At 44.2% G+C, this 19,100-nt stretch overlaps 1 protein-coding gene across 9 annotated transcripts; it reads right to left on the reverse strand.

The window, feature by feature from the left end:
• Positions 1 to 2,042: 2,042 nt before the first annotated feature.
• On the reverse strand, positions 2,043 to 18,288 carry LOC139823362 (uncharacterized). Of its 9 annotated transcripts, XR_011734755.1 has the most exons (12): positions 18,134 to 18,288; positions 14,341 to 14,508; positions 12,854 to 14,074; positions 10,629 to 12,779; positions 10,353 to 10,534; positions 9,701 to 10,022; positions 4,733 to 9,578; positions 3,401 to 3,472; positions 3,093 to 3,224; positions 2,853 to 2,936; positions 2,461 to 2,616; positions 2,043 to 2,331 (listed from the first exon to the last, which is right to left on the reverse strand). XR_011734755.1 is itself a non-coding variant. In XM_071795823.1 (7 exons), exons 1-7 carry the CDS (start codon positions 18,279 to 18,281, stop codon positions 9,376 to 9,378), a joined length of 4,356 nt encoding a protein of 1,451 aa, XP_071651924.1. In that variant the 5' UTR covers positions 18,282 to 18,288; the 3' UTR covers positions 5,573 to 9,375. The 9 variants fall into 9 exon arrangements, 6 of the variants coding, with proteins under 6 accessions (XP_071651924.1, XP_071651925.1, XP_071651927.1 ...); XM_071795823.1 differs by lacking the exons at positions 2,043 to 2,331; positions 2,461 to 2,616; positions 2,853 to 2,936; positions 3,093 to 3,224; positions 3,401 to 3,472 and having other exon boundaries at positions 5,573 to 9,578; positions 14,380 to 14,508; XM_071795824.1 differs by lacking the exons at positions 2,043 to 2,331; positions 2,461 to 2,616; positions 2,853 to 2,936; ... (1 more) ...; positions 3,401 to 3,472; positions 18,134 to 18,288 and adding an exon at positions 17,665 to 17,713 and having other exon boundaries at positions 5,573 to 9,578.
• Positions 18,289 to 19,100: the final 812 nt, after the last annotated feature.

The raw sequence follows: 19,100 nt of genomic DNA on the forward strand, positions 1-19,100 counted from the left end.
CGACATCCGGGCGAAATGATCGAGCGCGCGCGAGCGTGAAAAGTTTTTCGTCGCCATTTTGAATGTCTTATGTCCACTCTTTTTAGCAGTGCAGAATTGATTGACTTTAATCTCGATTTAACTTACTTTTTATTCTTTTCTAATTCTTAGAACTAGAAAAAGATGAAAAGTAAGTTAGATCCGAGATTAAGATTAATCTAGATCGGTTGAAATGGATGTTAGGGCGATTAATTGACGATTAAATTAATAAATAATATACCTGCATCGTTTTGTTAACGTGGGTAAAATTATCGATCTTTTGTTACTTAATATATGCGAAGAAAAATTAGAAAACTAGAGCTGCGTGAAGGCGTTATTGTACCTGTCGGAACACATGAGGATGCCGGTCAACGTGAGCGTCGCGAATGACAACGGCGACACGCCGCTGCATCTCGCGGCCAGATGGGGATATTGCGCGATCGTCGACATCCTCCTGGAGTACGGCGCGAGCTGCAAGATTACCAACAAGAAGGGTCAGAGCCCGTCGATGGTGACGTACAGCGAGACCATCGCCGAATCGCTCAGATGTAACGCGACGTCGAGCAACATCTGCGACGACGTTGCCCTGTCTCAGCGGCGTATCCTCGCACAGCCTCGTCAATCGGTGCCCTTTCAGCAACGTCGCTGGGCCACGTTGGAGAATAAGAGCCCGTCGCATCCTAAGAGCTACGCCAACGCGATGCAACATCGTATGATGGATAAGCTATTCGCCGCGATAACTGACGGCGACGTATGCCTGGCGTGTTACTACCTAGGACTGGAAGTTTATCGCGAGCGGGCGCCAGGCGCCCGTGCGAATCTGTGTCTGTGCCATCACCCACTCTGCGACTGCGAACGGTGCTCGGCGATCGGCGAAGGTAAGCTGGAGCAACGGCAGCGGCAACGAGCGCTTACGATCAACGCCTGCAATGGCCTAGGCGAGACAGCGTTACACGTGGCGAGCGCGACCGGTCGCACCAGGATGGTCCAGCTGCTGCTGGACGCCGGCGCGAACGTGAACGTGACGACGAGGCCGGAGGGTTGTACCCCGTTGCACCTGGCGTGCCTCAACGACCGCGTCGACGCGGCGAAGCTGCTGCTGAACTGCGCGACCTGCGACGTGGACGCCAAGGATCACAACGGCGACACGCCGTTGCATCTGGCGACCGTGGCTGGCAACGTCAAGTCCGTCGGCCTGCTCATCAGACACGGTGCGTGCACCAACGTGCGCAATTTGCAGAACAGGACACCGCTGCGCCAGGTGGAGGAGAGGCTGTCCCTCGTCTTCTCCGCGAATCGCACCGGTATACTGAAGATTCTAAAACAAAACTCGGCACAGCCAGTCAGCGACTGACCGGCACCAGCCATTCCGCTTTCTTGTGTCTTAAGCTGCTTTGCCTTTTCTGTGTCTTTTCTACTTACCTCATAAATTAGTCAGAACAGTTTTGCTAGAAGTAGCTTTAACGTAATACTCACATAATTTCTTCATCTGATATTTCGTTGCAGCGGTTGAACAAAAAAATTGTCCATTCAGGCTTGCTCCAATATATTGTAAATTATACCAAGAGAAATCTCCGCACAGAAAGACGATGATTAATTTTTATTCTATGAGTGATTTTGTTTGTATTTCTTTATTATACGTATCTTATAAATGTGTGATTAGCTGTATCTTCTAGCATAATTCTAACTTTGTTCGAATGTAACTTAACTTTGCTCTAACATATGTTAATTGCAATTCTAAAATTAAATCTCATGCGCATCTTGATATTTTTTCCAAACTGAACGAGATTTCTTTTTGAGAATCGCTTGCGTAAGTTGCACAAATTGTACACACCATGCCGAGCAATATTAGTGAGATTAACATTAGTAAATAAGTAAGACAAACAGTGCAATATAAGTCAGGTCACAAATATATAGTCTTATATATTTTATATAATATAATCAGAAGCTATAAAAATATATATTTAAAGGAATAAAACTTGTGTAAATTATTTGTTTTGTACGAAATAAATAATACGTATATGTATTCGTACAATTTGTGCTTTATTTATACAATTTAGATATTGTAACTCAAGGAGAGAGAGAGAGAAAGAGAGTGACAAGAGAATTGTACAGAGTAAATGCATAAAAACTTAATACATTTTACACTTTACAATTATATATTTTTAACACACATGTATATGTACTTAGACAGATAGTAATCGAGCATTTTCTGTGTTTTTTGCATTCTTCCTTTAGATTTGACCAATCACAATTTTATGGCACTTTCAACTTCAAATGCTGTAGTGTTTATATGGACTTTCATTACAGATTCTGAAAAAAAAAATTAGAAAAAATTTGTTTAAAATAAAAAACAAAATGACATTATTTTATCAAAATTCTTGTTATAAATATAGTTTTATAATATATTTATATTATATATATAAATTGTAGAATTCTTACTTATTATTATTTGAGAAATAATCAAATCAAATTTTGTTTCCTTTTGAATCCTAGCCAAGAGAATTCTGCAGCCAAGATATCAGCGAAAATTTTCTCCATTATTCTTTTAACCATAATTTTAACATTCATTCCTCCAAATCTTGAAAGTTCCATCACCTTAAAAGTTTAAAATAAAGAGTGATAAGACTTCTGTTACATTAAACTACAACTCAACTACTACTTAGTACTTATATTATTATATTATTAAAATTTATCCCAATAACTTCCAACTTCTTTCTTGCTTTTTTCATTTTTTAAATAATCTTCCACATTGTGAAGTTCTTCCATTGAACGTATGGGAAATTTAAATTTTTCAAATAAAGATTCTTCTTCCATTACATTATTCATCTTACGATCATTTAAATATTTCAATATTTGGTCCATTTTCCAATTGATACTCGACAGTGTCCCCAGTATCTGTTTTTCATAGGATTCATCTGAAAATTAAAAAGGAAATGTAATGACTAATAAGAATAAATGAGAGATTCATAACTTCTATTTTATAGAATATAATTTAATAACAATTTTAATGATATTGAAAAAGCTGTGTGAATTAGTATGTAATAAGAAATATTTAATAGTTAATACAATACCTATAGAAGTGTTTTGAGGCTCAATGGTATTTGGAATTATTGAATTCGGCTAACGAATTATTGAATACGGAAAACCTGCAGTTCTTCTGCTTCATTTTCACATGCACTACGCGATTCCTCTGATAAGTTCTTCTGGAAATGGATGCCATTCGAATAAATAAAGATTTAGCGAAACGTTTGTAGCAATCAGAGGAATCGCGTAGTGCGTGTAAAAAGGTTTCTTTTTACACACACTACGTGATTCTTCTGACTCCTGCAAACGTTTCGCTAAATCTTTCTCATTTTTTTCGAATAGCATCCATTTCCACCTTTAGGGTCTGAAGCTCGTTAGTCGAAGTGGTATTTAAAATTTCAAGTTCTTCTGCTTCTTCCTCTGATTCCTGAAAAAAGAAAAAAATAAATATATCAGGTTTGTCCTAACTCTTATTATATTATAGGAACTCTAATGCGACGTGCGAGCGAATGAGCGATCACGCGTGTGGTCTAGAGTTCCTAATAAACTCTAGTGTGGTCGAGCGAAGGGCGCGCGCGCGCGAGGGACGAGATCACGCAGGGCGCGAGTACCCGCGCCGATCCGTCGACGTGTAAATGAGAGCTGCAACGAATATGCAGCGAGCGGAAACAATCAAGACAAGGGCACGCGCGCAAGTTATGTCGCGCGGATGTCTTCGCCGCGACGACGTGCGAGCGAGAGAGCGATCACGTGGTACACGCGTGCACGCGTAATGCGACGTGCGAGCGAAAGAGCGATCACGCGTGTGGTCGAGCGAAGGGCACGCGCGCGAGGGACGAGATCACGCAGGGCGCGAGTACCCGCGCCGATCCGTCGACGTGTAAATGAGAGCTGCAACGAATATGCAGCGAGCGGAAACAATCAGCTCTCATTTACACGTCGACGGATCGGCGCGGGTACTCGCGCCCTGCGTGATCCCGTCCCTCGCGCACGCGCCCTTCGCTCGACCACACGCGTGATCGCTCTTTCGCTCGCACGTCGCATTACGCGTGCACGCGTGTACCACGTGATCGCTCTCTCGCTCGCACGTCGCATCGGCACGTCGCGGCGAAGACATCCGCGCGACATAACTTGCGCGCGTGCCCTTGTCTTGACGCCGCGACTCGTCCTCAACGACCGCCACGTTGCGCGATCGCGTCAACCTCGAAGCGATCGCATGCAACTACCCGCACCGCGTGATCGCTCTCTCGTTCGCACGTCGCGGCGAAAACATCCGCGTGATCAGCGTTGCGTGTATCATTATTTCGATCAATCTCGGTCGCTGCATACTGGTTGCAGTCGTTAGTAGAATTGAATAATCGGCGCGTGCACGCGTGTACCACGTGATCACTCTCTCGCTCGCACGTCGCGGCGAAGACATCCGCGCGACATAACTTGCGCGCGTGTCCTTGTCTTGATTGTTTCCACTCGCTGCATATTCGTTGTGATCGCGTGAAAATTTTCGCGAAATCGGTCGCAACTCGGCGGTTCGGTCTAAGATGACGGCGTCGGCGACGACGCGATCGCCGGTGTTCCTCCACCTCCGCTTCCTCTCTTTTTTAGGCGTCGCGATGTTGCCCGGGACTCGCGAGCCGACGACGCCGACGTTCGCAAACTCGAGAGCAGGTTCTGGAGTGCGAGTACTCACCAGTCGTTTCAACGTCCAAGAGCACAGCGACCACCTTCGCCTGTACGCCACGCTTCTCTCTCTCTCTCTTGCTGTGTGAAGTTCTTCGAATGACTGCGAAGTGCGAAGTGCGAACTGCGAACTGCGATCTGCGATGCGAGCCGCCGCCGCACCGGCCGCACGCCACAACCGCACGCGATGCTTGCCGCGAAAAATGTCAGGCTGGCCAACCTACCTACTTCACCTACTTAGGGTGCCTCCCCATGCAAGACGGAAATCTCGGAAAACGGAATCATTCTGATTGGTTAGTCCCATGAGGCTAACCAATAGCGTCCATTTCTGAGGAAGTAACGTAGAAGAGACGAGTCAGACGAGGCGCATCGCAATCAGCATACATGAAAATGATCTCGAAATAAAAGCGGACGCACTTACGTACTTTAATGTTAAGACCCGTGCGAAGTTCCCTTTTGAACGATAAATGATTGCTGACGCGTTCCGCAACTGCGATTCGAAATCTGTATCAAAACGCGACGTAGCGATTCTCTCGAGCGACGCTATTGAAATTGAGCCTCGTTCGATCAGGAAATACCTCTGAACCAGAACCGGAAGGCAATTAACGAGAGGGCGTTAGGTGCACGGCGAACTTTTTTTGAATTCGCGCTAACCACGCGCGAAGCCCGTTGATTTATAACAAAAGATTTTGCACTAATGAACAACGCGCGAATCATCGTTACGACCGTGAAAAATTCTCGTTATTACAACAGGAGCAGTCGGGATTTAGAATTAGGAGAACTTCGCTTAGACAGCTTACAGCACACGCGCGCGCACGCATACACATAATACACACAGCAGGCGCACATATCGTGTTTTATTATTTATTATATTTATATTACACAAAGATGTATATTTTTTTCTCTCTTAATCGTATTATTGTATTGATCTTCAAATACAATTCGCCGATTTCTCTACCATTCCGTATTATTAAATAGCGTTTAACCAATATCTCTCTTAATAATTATTACATTAAACCAGGTCACAAAAAAGAAAGATTGGGTACATCTATCCGACTCGCGAAAGAAGAGGAATACGACAGGACAGACGAAAAGAAGAACGGAGAAAGAGAGACAGATAGAGCGGTGAGAGCCGGGGGGGGGGGAAGGAAAAAGTAAACTCTAACAAAAGAAAAACGAATTAGACTTAAAGTATACGCGCGAAGATCAGGAATAAAGAGATATACCTAATCCTCTCGTTCTCGCCCCTAACGATGATGCTTCCGTTTACCTGCTGCCAATTTTCACCATAGCGACCCTGTCGCTGCCGCGATTATTTTCCCTTTTCGTCCACATATGACGCAACACACGTTCTCGTCTCTTACTATACAGATTCGTCCTTTTTTTTCTTTTTTTTATACAAATTACTTAGGCATCGTGATATTCTCAGGTTTCTCCCTGCGCTCGACTACTTATCTCGTTTTGACGCCTCAACGCCTACGCCTCTCACTCGTTAACGTGCAATTTACAAGCCGCAAGTATGTCCCATTTATACAAATCGTCAAGATAATAATAATAAACGCGACAAAGACGCCTGTTGTCGCGCAGCGCGCGTCTCGGCGCGCACGGCTCTGCGTACGGAACGAGGGACCGGACGGAGAGGTTTCCTAAGGGATTTTCTTTTCTTTCTCTACAATCTCGGTGATGCATTAACTGCCCTTAGACCTTACCTATCCGCAAGACATGCCTAAGTGACAATGTACACAGCGCTATATTACTGACATGCTACAAAAGTTCTACTGTACACGGGGACGCACGCCGCGAACCCCCTTCGTGTATACGCAAAGCCATGTGCGCTCGACGACAAAAAAAAAACGAGCTGAAATATATATCTCGCTCATCGTTTTCACTCCAGAATTTGTCTCCTTCCTTTCTTCCTTCCTCTCTTTGTATCACAAGTAATGATTAATATTACAGTTACTCTGTCTAAGATAAAATTTTGTTTCCCTTTCATACACAATTGTAGATTATAAGCGTTTCGTTTACATTTCCATATCTCTCTTATTACATCTAAGCGGTATTTTTTGGCTGCATCCGTCCGTTTTATACAAAGACCACCCTTAATGCCGAGGAGTGTCAGAAACCGTCTCGAAAAAGTCTCACAAAAAGAAAATTAGGCTTTATGCATTTTTTCTACTGAAGTGTGAACGTGTCATTCCTTTTATTACTATTTCTTTAAAATATGATTTAAGCTTCTAAATAAAAGGTTCTCTCAGAGATAGTCTTTCTTTTTTACATTTGTTGCTACGCACTATATATGTACAAAGAATCTTTTTTACGCTCAATAATTTTATCTTCATCTCTGAATATATAGTTACTATTTAAAAATGATTATACCTAATTTATCGTACTCTGTGCTGTGTGGGAGACGTGACGGCTATTTTCAATATGTACTTAATTTGTGTGGTGTATATTTATACATGTATACATACATACATATGTATATAATCATACATAGATGCATATGTATATATATATGTATATTATATCATGTTATACATGTATATATACTTTTTTCTATGCAAATTAATATTATATATATATATATATATATATATATATATATATATATATATATATATACATACATACACACACACACACACACACACACACACACACACACACACACACACACACACACATTGTATCTTTCTATATAATATTATTTTTATACAATTTTCTTGATCTTTGCTAGTTCTCCCTGATGTAGTAAGAGAATCGCTTGTTATATTCTTACATTTGTCGTAGCGAAAACCTGCCTCTCTTACACTTATAAAATACAATGAGAACGATGATGACGACAACAATGATGACAGCAAAGATGACGACAATAAATTTTCATATTAATATGAAAAGAAAATTAATATAAAATATACATGTATATAAATCAGCAATATAATTATTACAATTCCACAATAATGTGCAAACTATTAATTTAATCACTAACAATGAATCATATGTGAGACATTGGATCTGAATCACTGGTTTCACGACCGATGATAAAATGACAGTGAATGTGACGCGATACAAAACGCATCACTGAATGCAACGAGATGTGTTCTTTGTTATATTATATTATATTATATACAGCGGCACTAAAGTCTTACAAGTGTTCTCATTTTAATCATCTCGCTTGATGCGAGTACAAAAATATTTCTCTATAAGAAATTGTCAACTTGTTATAACATGCAAAATTAAATAAAAATTTGACAGGATAAAGTAGCTGCAAAAGAAATATCAATATCAAAATGTAACGAAAAATAGACTTTATATGAACGATCGTGTGTGCTAAGCTATATATATATATATATGAGCTAATGACTCATGGAGCGACATAAACAAAAAGAAAATCAAATTCTTCAATATATCAAACTACTTTGCTACTTGTCGTGAAACATATGTATGTATTATATTTTTTTCCAAAAACAATACATACAAAGTTTTCTAAAACTTCCAAGTATAATCATGATGCTTTAATAATACAATAGTCCCTTTATTCTTGCTATATATACAAACAGTTCTTTTTTTTTATATTCATCAGAGAACACTTGCCTTACATGCTGAATTTTCGCGAAAAAGAAAAGAAAATATTCCATTTTCGCTTACATTACTGACTTATTCCGTCTTACTATATTTATAATGCATTCGATTTTTGCTGCCACAATTTTACAGATGTCGATATTATTAAATACAATATGCCCTATTTGTGTATTCCTGCGTACATGATGTTATTAAGAAAATCGGCAATACTTTTAGATCTTCATAAACATGAATAAAAAAAGCAAACGTCTTTATTTTTGATTATCATTGTTCCTCGATATAGCGAACCGTTTATTCTACAAATTCGAAATTAAAAAAAAATCTTGCTCTTTATCTCTGGTTTTTATATTAAAGTCGAAAAGGCCACTGTTCAAGGCCACATAGGCCAAGAAAATTAAATTCAATTCAATCACGAAGAAAAATACCTATTTCTTCATTCCTCTTTTTTTCCTTTCTATAATTCTCAGAAACAGTTGACAGAGTTTCCGTTTAAACATCTTGTACATCGGAAGATATTTTTCTCGAGCATATTGATTCTAAACTTGATGTCTGGAAATTAGTATAATTGCATTTATGCTTTCATGATACATTTACGCGTCAAATAATATAATGCAAGGAGCAATCTCAAAGCACCTTATAGTCGAACAATTCCAATTCATCGTCAAAAAAAAAAATCGATTTAAAAATGGATTTATCTATTAGAACAGAAAAAAATAGAATATCAAATCAACAATAATGTCATATATTTTAGTATTTTAATTTAAATTGTATCTATTTATAAATACGCTGATTACTCTTTCGCATCCGTTATGTACGTTTCGATCGCGACGTAACTTGGTTACGTTACACACAAACTGATTTTCTCGCATGAGGATATTTTGCTCCTTTATTAACTAGAACATACCTTACTAACTAGTAAGGCTATCTTCAGTCATAAACGGATTTATATACCTAGTCTCTTACATTATTGCCCATTATTCGGTGCATCTAATTAAAGCCGGATCTCAGTGTGATATAATGTGAATACGACCTACTTCCATATTAGCCTATGCTCATAGACTCACCGCAGTTTCACGTAACTCGATGAAGATTACACTTAGGTATGTACTGATTTGTGTCGAGGTGCCAGCCTTTCGTCAGCGCGCACGGATAATGCGAGACAGCTTTACAGCCACGTTTCACGCAACCAATATTTGCGCCTGTCAAGCCGCAAGCGTCGCATACTGATTTAGCGGCGTCCCACACAGCTTCTTGCAATCCTGTCACTCTGCCGCCTGCCAAACACAATTCCAATTTTCGTTACACATTACTTATGAGCTGTACGTAAGTATAATTATATTCGCTGCCGTTGTCTTGCCGTTCTACGTGCACCTCCGTCATTCTGATGTTGACTTACCCGCCATGTACACCCCGGCCGCCCATACCGCACACTGCTCGTGAAGCCACACCTCCCAACGTTGTTCCTCTCCGCCGGGATGGAGAGTCATACCCGTAAAAATGGTGTTTGTGTTACTTTCAACGGAATTCCGCTTCTTCTTGCCCATCTTCGCGGAAAACTGGTCAGCCAGACCCGCGTACCTCAAGCTCCTCTTGTTCTTGCCGCCTTTCTTTTGTTCCGTTGTAATTTCTTGTTCGTCGGCCGATAAAATGCCATCCTCCAACCGCTCTTTGCCGATCAAATATGGTCCAAATAAATCGCTTAACACGCCGGCTGGAACCTGTCACAGGCATTTACCGTATTATTCGCACTGTTAGTGCGTGACTTCTCGCTTCTAATGGGACGTTGCATTTAGTGTCAAATGTCATTTTTAAAAACTTAGTTTTTTTATCGTTTGAATATCATAAAAATCGTGATCATGTTCGATATGATATGAGAGAATCAGATAAGCATAAACATAGAATTAAAAATACAATATACAATACGGATAAAGTTTATAAAAATAGGATTTATATCAGATACAGGAATAACGTTTACTTGTCACAAATTAGACGTATCGAGTTGCTATCGTACCGAAGCATTAAGTCATTCAAAGAGAATGTACATGTACCGTGTACGTTCCAGTTGCGATATGCGGTCCGGCCAAATTCGGATGTGGTCTGGACGGATCTCCAGGTATAACAGAATGTGGACCTTGCTTGCAAAATACGCAGACCCAGGTCGAGTCCGTAGTATGCGCGTCGTATCGCGAAGACAACGTTGAACTGAAGAGACCTGCTCTACTGACTTTACCTGCGGATAACAAAAATGAGCGATAAAGTAAATCTTCTAAAAATGAACAGTAATAAATTATAGAAATAATTGTTTATCTCGTAGATGTACGTACCCCTGTAATCTAAATCGTTTTGATGACTGAGCCTCTTGCTTCGGCCTCCGTTTCCGTTGCCGACGCTTTTCCGCTTCTCTTTGCTCTTCTCCTCCTCCTCTTCCCGTGGTGCATTAACCACTTGGATACTCAACGGACTGTCCCTTGGCCCCTCCACGTGAACCACTGGCCCTCGCGACCTGATCGAACTCGCGTTCGAACCAGAATCATACGCCATCTCCCTCAGGCCGTCAATCTTGGTGTTTTTCTTCGCTTTCTTCGAAGCTTGGTCTTGTTTCTTCGAACCTTTGGATGTCCGTCTCTTCTTCACCTCTTTCGGCGGAGAATCGTCCGTCGTGCCAAAAATGTTCTCTGTCGACCTAGAGATCTTTCTCTTACCACCCTGCATCTTCCCTTTCTTACCCCTTTTCCCCGATAGTTTCGTGTCCACTGTGGAGGAAACATCGATGGGATTGCTCTGAACGTTCTGAGAATCTGTCATCGGTAGAATACTATTTTCAAGACCTTCGAATTTCACAGCGGTGCTATCGCCTTGGATCTGCGCGCTCACGAGTTCCGCTTTTGATTCTTCATTTTTGACCTCCGGATCCGCTTCCACGATTCCGGCGAACATCTTCGCCAGTTCCGACTCGACCTCGACAAAAGGATTTGTCGTCGCTGTCGCCGTTGTATCCTTTGGACTTATTACTTTCGGGAATTCGGACAATACATCCTCGCTGGATTTTCTTCGCGTTCTCTGATTTGTCAGTGTCGAGTTACTAGCCGTGGTTTCCTCGCTACTACTCCGCCTTCGAATCGGTCGACTTTCTTCTGATATTTCCTCCGTGATCTCGTCCATTGTTGTCTTGTCCGATATTCTCTCGTCCACTTCTCTGGCGATCTGCTCCTCCGACGTTTTAACGTCGGCCGCCACTGTGGAACTGGTTGTCTCTTCCAATAACGGGTCGATAATCCTCGGTTCCGTCGGTTCCGTGGGTTCAAGTTCCATATCCTCGACCTCTGTTTTCGAGTCCTTGCTCAGCCTCACAGGTTTCTCCAGTTTTCGTTTCCTACGTTGCTTGGTGTTGTCGTTCGAGTCGTCATTACTGAAAGCCGGCGATACGACCTCATCCTCCCGTGTCGGTGATTTAGACTTCTGCCTCTCCGGCGACATACTTTTAACGCTGGACGTGTCCTTTTCCTCTACCGGCATCACGATCACCGAACCGATATTCTCGGTACTCCCGAGCTTCTTATTCCCCCCTTCTAATTTCTCCAACAGAGAATCTACGCCCTTTTTGCCTCTCTTCGGCAAGTTCTTAGGTGACCTCACGCTCGTTTCCTCGTGCTTTCTGTCCCTCTCAGAAGACGATTCTCGCTTAGGACTGTCCGTGACATCTTTCTCCATCTTGGACGTGAGATTGACTATAACAGGTAAGACGTTCCTTGGCACTTGCGCGATAACACTCAACGTATCCTTAGCTTTTGTAGAAGCTTCGGATTCCTTTTTGTCCGCGACCACCCTCTCTATCGTTACACTAGGCGGCAAATTTATCACTTTCTGCGTAAAATTATCTACATTCATTTCCTTAATCTTATCATGAAGATTCGCGACTCCCTTTAGATTGCTCTCGAAGTTTTTCACCGTTATCTTAGGAGTGGTGACCTCCTTCGTCGACAGCGAGACTGGTTCACTGACGGAGTTTGGCGTCGGTACGGACGAACTGATTCCGCTGTCCGACGAAGTCTCCCCGTTAAGCGGTATCGGTGGTGAGATTATATTTCCGTTTCGACTACCTTTATCCACATTTCTCGCAGTCAAGCTGATGGGAATATCTTGAGTTATCCGAGAATAATTCTCCGAAGTGATCTCCGATGTAGACGAGAGATCTAAGGTGCTCTGAGAACCAGGCGAATTTCTATATTGATTTTGATTTTGCCGATTGTCCACCAACATTTGTAAATTGAACAGGGGATTGCCCGGCGTGTTCGCCGGCGTGATGCTCTTCGAGGGAACCGTGGGTGTATGCCATGTCGGTGGTGCTTGCGTATGAGCAAGTTGCGGAGTGAGTTGAGACGATAGATGGGACGCTCGTGCCATGGATGGATGTGTGTAGAACCCGGCTGGACTCAACGTAGCACCGGACAACGCTGTCGGGTGCATATTGATAGCTGAAAACGCATCATGATTAATTTGTTGCATTAATTAATTTGTCGCATTAAAAATATCCTGAAATTAAAATTACCTTGACCCGGCGTCATAGTGAGATGGTTCCAGACAGTTTGCGGTGGAGGTGTGCCAACCGGTGGTCGGCTATGACCTGGATACTGTCCTGACATTTCGAAACACGCCCAATTGCTTAATCTCGGGTAGCAGGCGGCCACTAGATCGGTATTTTCTGACTTGTGTACCTCTTCCTCACTGCAGCATTCTTTCTTGATATTGTTACATTTGACATTCGACTGTAAATATTTCCAGGACGATGCTGTCGATTTACTGCCACTTAAGCGTGATGGCAATACATGCGTGACGTACTTGTCCAGAACATGCACACTCTCTTGCTTCAAATCGCCGTTTGATATAACCTTCCCATTTACCTCACCACTACTGGCATGCAATTTACCGATGGTCTTGAATAATTCTTTACCTTTGTCCGAATTACATGACAACTCATTTAAATCGGAAAGCTTCAATAAACCGTAATCTACTGTCTTGTACTTTGCGTTATAAAAACTCTGTACATTAGGGGAATGGTCTAATTGTCTTGAAATGGCACCATCTGCTGGAAGGATCTTCTTATCGACACCTGACGAATGCGGATAATCGCAAGGTCGATCTTTCGTCTCACTGTAAGTATGGCTGCGTTGTGTACTTCCTTTCGAATTTACTACTAAATCAAGTGGCTCGTTATCTACAGAAGTGATGCAATTGGGGTCACAAGGTTCTTTACCGTGCTCAATATTGTCCGACGTGACTTTCAATCCAATACCTTGCGTATCGATTGAACGCTTCGACGCACAACTGAACAGGCTAATATTTGCGTCATAACAAATTTCTTTCTGCGATTCGGACAAAATTTTGATTTTATCTTTCACGAACGTATACGTGGGTTCCGTCGTTTTACTGATGGTTAGCGAGTCTGTCCCTTCACCGAAATCCTTCTGGCAGTTGCTCAGCCTATTCTTTTGTTCCTTCTGCAGGTTTCCCGTTATTTTGGACAGTGATTCATTAACTGTACCAGCCAGTACGTTAGAATTCACTATCCTATCATCGTATGGTGTTGTTGGTGATAAGTTTGAAGAATATATCGAGTTTAGATTAATAGATTCCGTGGTATCTTTCGTTTTGTGATATAAATCAACAATGTCCTCCACAGTATTATGTGCTACCAATGCTTGCAGGTCGATCCACTGCATAAAATTGTTCGGTAGCGCCCATTGTGGCGCAACGTCAAATACATGTAGTCCTGGAAACAAAAATTAATCGTGATTCACCATCCACCACAGGTCCCATCATATTACAAGGCAAAATAACACAAGCTGCTATAATTTAAAATGTCAGGAAGCAACAGATCGATAGACGACGATATTCGCATGAAGATTTATTTTACAATTGGAAACAAATGACGCTGCAATTTACATTGTAACATAGAAACGTTTAATTCTGCGGATCGCTTTGGTCCTAAATAAAGAACACATACAGAAAAATAATAGCACAATAATTGTATTTTACCATTGCTGGAAACAATAGAAGAGTCGTGACAACTCACACCATACTGTAGGTCTGGACTACGTTTATCTCTCTCATTTGTATCTTGACAATAGTGGTAATATCGCTCTATATCCGGAAACCTATCGAACCTCCCTTCCGGCGATATATGCTTAGACGTTCGCAGAGATTCTGTAATCATAACAGAAACATTTCTCTTACCGATCTAGACATATCGCAGGAAACTTTCTACTACAATTCTCACAATTTTCACGCGATATTACAAACTCCGACTCGAGCAAGCTGCTAATACACGACACGAGATTCCAGGAATTTAAGCAACAAATTAAATATCATTGGGCTGTGAAATCTGATTTCTGATTTTTATCGATAAGAAAACAAAAGTCTGCCTTCGTATCAATATCCCTTGCGGACAGAACAGGCGAAACAGATCGGAACTTAGCAGCTTGCAGTCTGGGAATGTAATATTACATACACTCGTACGAACGAATAAAACGTAAAAAACATTTAGGCGTACAGGCGAGTACTTCGAGGGAAAGGACGGAGTCACAGGTAAGAAACACGGGATATGTTTTTGTGTCTTTCTATTCTGAAACGCACACACAGGCACACGATTCACGCTTCCGTCCTCTTCCGTCAAGAGTACTCGATTTCATTCACACGATCCATTGACGTGGACCATCAAAACAGCTATTAAAGTATCCGCCGCGCGTATCGGCGACTCGTCAGTGATCGACGTACCCCGCGATTTTCCACCTCGCGACGAGCACCAACATCGCGCGGATTTCTTTTCTCAAGGCATCGCAGAGGTGCGTCGAGCTACCTATCGCCGATTCAACGACACTTGTTGGAAAGTAACGTGGCAATCGAGGCATCAATGTCGGAAAGGCGAGAGAGTGAGAACGATAGAGAAGATCCGTAAAAGTCGGAGCAGAAACGTCGCGACGGCGATCGTTCCCGGAGGGAACGTGCCTAACGGTCCGCCCGCACCGCGAGGTTGCGGAATCGGCTCGTCGCCGTTTTCCGCGGATGTCAACGTTGCTCCTGGTGACATTCAGCCCGGTGTATCATATGTTCGCTCGCGATCGCTGCCTCCGCGAATCGGCCGCGTGCATCTCGCGGATTCCGGCGGCACGCACCGCGCGTACACGCCGTTCGGAGGGTGGAAGAGAGAGAAACTGAGATATCGAGACAGCGAGCGAGAGAGAGAAAGAGAGAGCGAGTACGGCGCATACACACACGGATGTAATGTACATACACGAAAGCAAGCGACGGCAAACACGTTTATCCCGCACGTATTGTACACGTCGTAAACGTATTGTACACTTGCGCGGCCGTACACATCGATATAGCGTCGTCGCGCGGACACCTATGCACACCGCGCGAGCGAGAAAAAGAGTGATAGGGACGGACAAAGGAGAGGGAGGGAGAGGGAGATGCAGGGAGGAGGCAGCACCCGTGCCAGCGGGATCCGCGATCCGCGCCGACGGATGTTCCCGAAGGAGCACCCGCCGCGTGTCACCGTCGGCACGACGTCGGTCGTGTCATCGCGCGAGCGGGTGCCGCTCGCGAATTCACCGCGCGAGTAATCTCACCGGGTATACCGCGGCGACGAGACGAGACGGCCGGCGTGCCTCGCGCTTTTCACGCCGCGCGCCAGCAGCACAGCGAATCCACGTATCACGTATACACATATACATACACACACATACACATGAGCGCATGAGCGTGCACGCACGCAACGCATACAATGCGCGAAGGATGAATGTACGCACGCACGTACGCACGCACGGCGTCGCGTTGCCGCCGGGCGGCACAGCGCGACGACGACGATCACGGGAGCGCCGGAGCGGCGCGACGGGAGGAAAGAAGGCACGAACGACGGCGGCAGGGAGGCAGGGAGAACGGAGGCGGCCGCGGCCGCACACTCCGATGTCGCGCCGACACGTCGTGGTCGTGATGATCGTGGGCGCGATCCGGTGTGCGCGCCGCGCCGATCGCGCCAGCGACACAATCCGCACAACGACGCACCGACGGAACAGAAACGATCCGCGCCGACGGCGAGAGAGCGCGCCGGAACGCGCCGCGGACCCCCTTCCTCACCCTCGCGCACAATGATCGCGATTTCACTTGCGTTTTTTTCCCTGACCGACGGTGGAGCTCGCCACCGTGCCTTCGACGACGACGACGACGACACCGACGACGATGACGACGACGTCGACGAGACGGAGCACGACGGTCGGCCCCCCCGAGACGTGCGTACCCGCGATATCGTCGGCCCCCCGTTCGCTCGGCACGATTCGACGGGCGAGACACGTACGCGGGCGCGATCGCGAGAGCGGAGTTTACCGCGCACCTACCGCAACGAGGCCCTACCGCCGCGGGCACGGGCGAATTTACGATTTTCGGCCCAAAAATCGTCGGGGCATCAACCAAAGCAGTGTTTCAACAATGGTGGCCGTCCACACAGCGAGCCAGACCGTCGTGCGCCCGGCCCGACACCTAGCGGTGGCGGCGCGACCCACGTTTCCGTTTCTCGGGCGAGCCGACGCGACGCGACGCGAGACGCGATTTGACGCGACGAGACGCGATTCACGCGATGAAGACGCGACGGGAGCGGCCGAGCGCGATCGCTCTTCGACGATCGTATCTCGTTTTCCCGCGTTTTTTGCGGGGAAGATATGTTTATTGTAAGATTAATTCGTGGGAAGAAAAATAACGATGTTATTCTTCTAACTGGAACTGCATTTCAAAAGGAACTTTAGCGGAAATGTTCCGCATCGCGACGCATTCGATCGTTCAAACATATAGATTCGATCTGAAGTTGTACCTACTGATTACCCGAAATGCAAAATCTATTTTTTTTTTTTCGATAATTTGATATATTCAAGACGAATATCACAACAGCACTACAGCATGGTTCGTCTCTCTACGAAGATAATTGATGTTTCGCGACAATCGATTTGAAATACACTTTTACAGCATCGGCACTTACAATTAGATTCTATCTCTGCCTTTTTCTTCTTTATTTTAATCATAATAGTCTTGCGACTCGCTTTTTCGTTCGTAAAACTTCTTCATCCTTCTCTTAAATTAGAGGGGTCGAGGGTGTAACTTGAAACGAGGTAAAAATGACACGCGAGTGAACAGGATTTATTAGATTTCGACAAATGTCATAGATACTGCAGTAAATTTCCTCACTGCGGTAATTTTCACCTCGTTTCAGGATACATAATCGACCCCCCGAACGCCAATGGTCATATGTTCACTGTAAAATCTCAAAAGGCTCCGGAGGCTCACGTCCTTCGATAATGCTTCGATACTCACCGAGCCGTGAGAAATTATTTGCAAGAAAAGCCATACTCGGCGAATTCGTCGACATCCGATCGAGAACGACAATCAAGGTCGCTTCCTCGATCGCTGGCGCCACTTCGAGACTGTTAATTCGGAGGCGGGGCGAGGCTCCGGCGCGGAGGACGCACGTGCGTGACAGCTGCTCCGCTGCTCCTTCTCGAATGTTCCCGGGGGCGCGAAACGGCGACGGTCGCCGTCAATCGGCGTCAATCACGTTTCCCGCGGGACGTCGATTCGGCCGATCTTCTCCTCAATAGGATACGGTTCTCACGGTCGTCGGGACGCAAATGCGTTGTGATTCCGCGCGACGTCGCGAGCCGGTCCGGTCCGGTTTGTCGTCGACCGGTATTTCGCGGGAAACGTCTATGATGGAGGGATGCTCAACGAGCGTGACGCGGCTCGATCTGACAGCCTTAATGGACGGAAACCAAGAAGATTCTACCTTTGTATCGGCCACGGTCGCGGGTCGCCGATCCTTCATTCGCATTTTCGTCGATCATCCTAATCGCCGTTGTCGTAATCGCTGTCTTCGTCGCGCACCCGATGTAAACAAAACATATCGTTATGGCGCAGCCCGCCACTGGCCACATCCAAGTATGCGGCGTATGCGCTGGTGTGCACGTCACGCACAACGCGATAGGGTCGCGAGAGAGGAGAGAGCGAGACGGTCCGCCATATTTGGTCCATCGCGCTACGCGCGAATATCAGTCTCTTTAAGCCGGTTCTACAATACGTCGCAAACTAGTTGAAAAGTGTTATTTTCACGTTGCGCTTGTCACGTACGGTTGTCAAAAGAGAGTTGGCGACCTTTTAACTTTTTTGGCGACAGTAACTGGCACGCGGCAATCAGAAATAACACTTTATTTAACATTTAAAAAATCTAAATTTTGAAAATAAACTGTATTACGTTATAGAAATAAAGTCAAGAAATATTGAGAATAAAAAGTAATTTCTTTTCTAATTTATATAATAGGCCTGTCCTTTTTAACTGAACTTATTGTTGCACGGTTCACCTTTCCTATTTCCTTTTACGTTAGAGAGAAAAAGAGAAAAGATGAACTGTGCAAGAAATTCAGCTAAACAGATCTAATTTTTCATTTCCTCGACAATTTTATTTTCATGATGAGGGGCCCGATTCTTGAATTTATTCGCACGATAAACGTATGTGCAAATTCCATTGTTACGAAAAATCTACAAGTTGATTGGGTAAAAGACATACGGTAGCCAATCAACTTGCAACTTTTCTGTAGGAGCAGAATTTGCACATATACTACGTTTACGCGAGCGTTACTTTTGTAGTAATTAACTTACGATAATTCCTTCGCGTAAACGAGATTTTGTAGTAAGAACTTACGAGATAACTTACTCCGCATAAACGAGTGAATTATCGTAAGTTACTACAGAAGTAA

This window comes from Temnothorax longispinosus, chromosome 12, assembly GCF_030848805.1.
Source record: "Temnothorax longispinosus isolate EJ_2023e chromosome 12, Tlon_JGU_v1, whole genome shotgun sequence".
NCBI lineage: Eukaryota > Metazoa > Arthropoda > Insecta > Hymenoptera > Formicidae > Temnothorax > Temnothorax longispinosus.

Bases quoted from the DNA above. Each gene is read 5' to 3' on its own strand.
- LOC139823362 (XM_071795823.1), bottom strand. From the start codon at position 18,281: ATGTGGCCAGTGGCGGGCTGCGCCATAACGATATGTTTTGTTTACATC. The intron at 12,780-12,853 runs GTAATTTTAATT...ATGCGTTTTCAG, and splicing joins CACTATGACGCCGGGTCAAG to CTATCAATATGCACCCGACA. The intron at 10,023-10,352 runs GTACATGTACAT...TGCCTGTGACAG, and splicing joins TCGCAACTGGAACGTACACG to GTTCCAGCCGGCGTGTTAAG.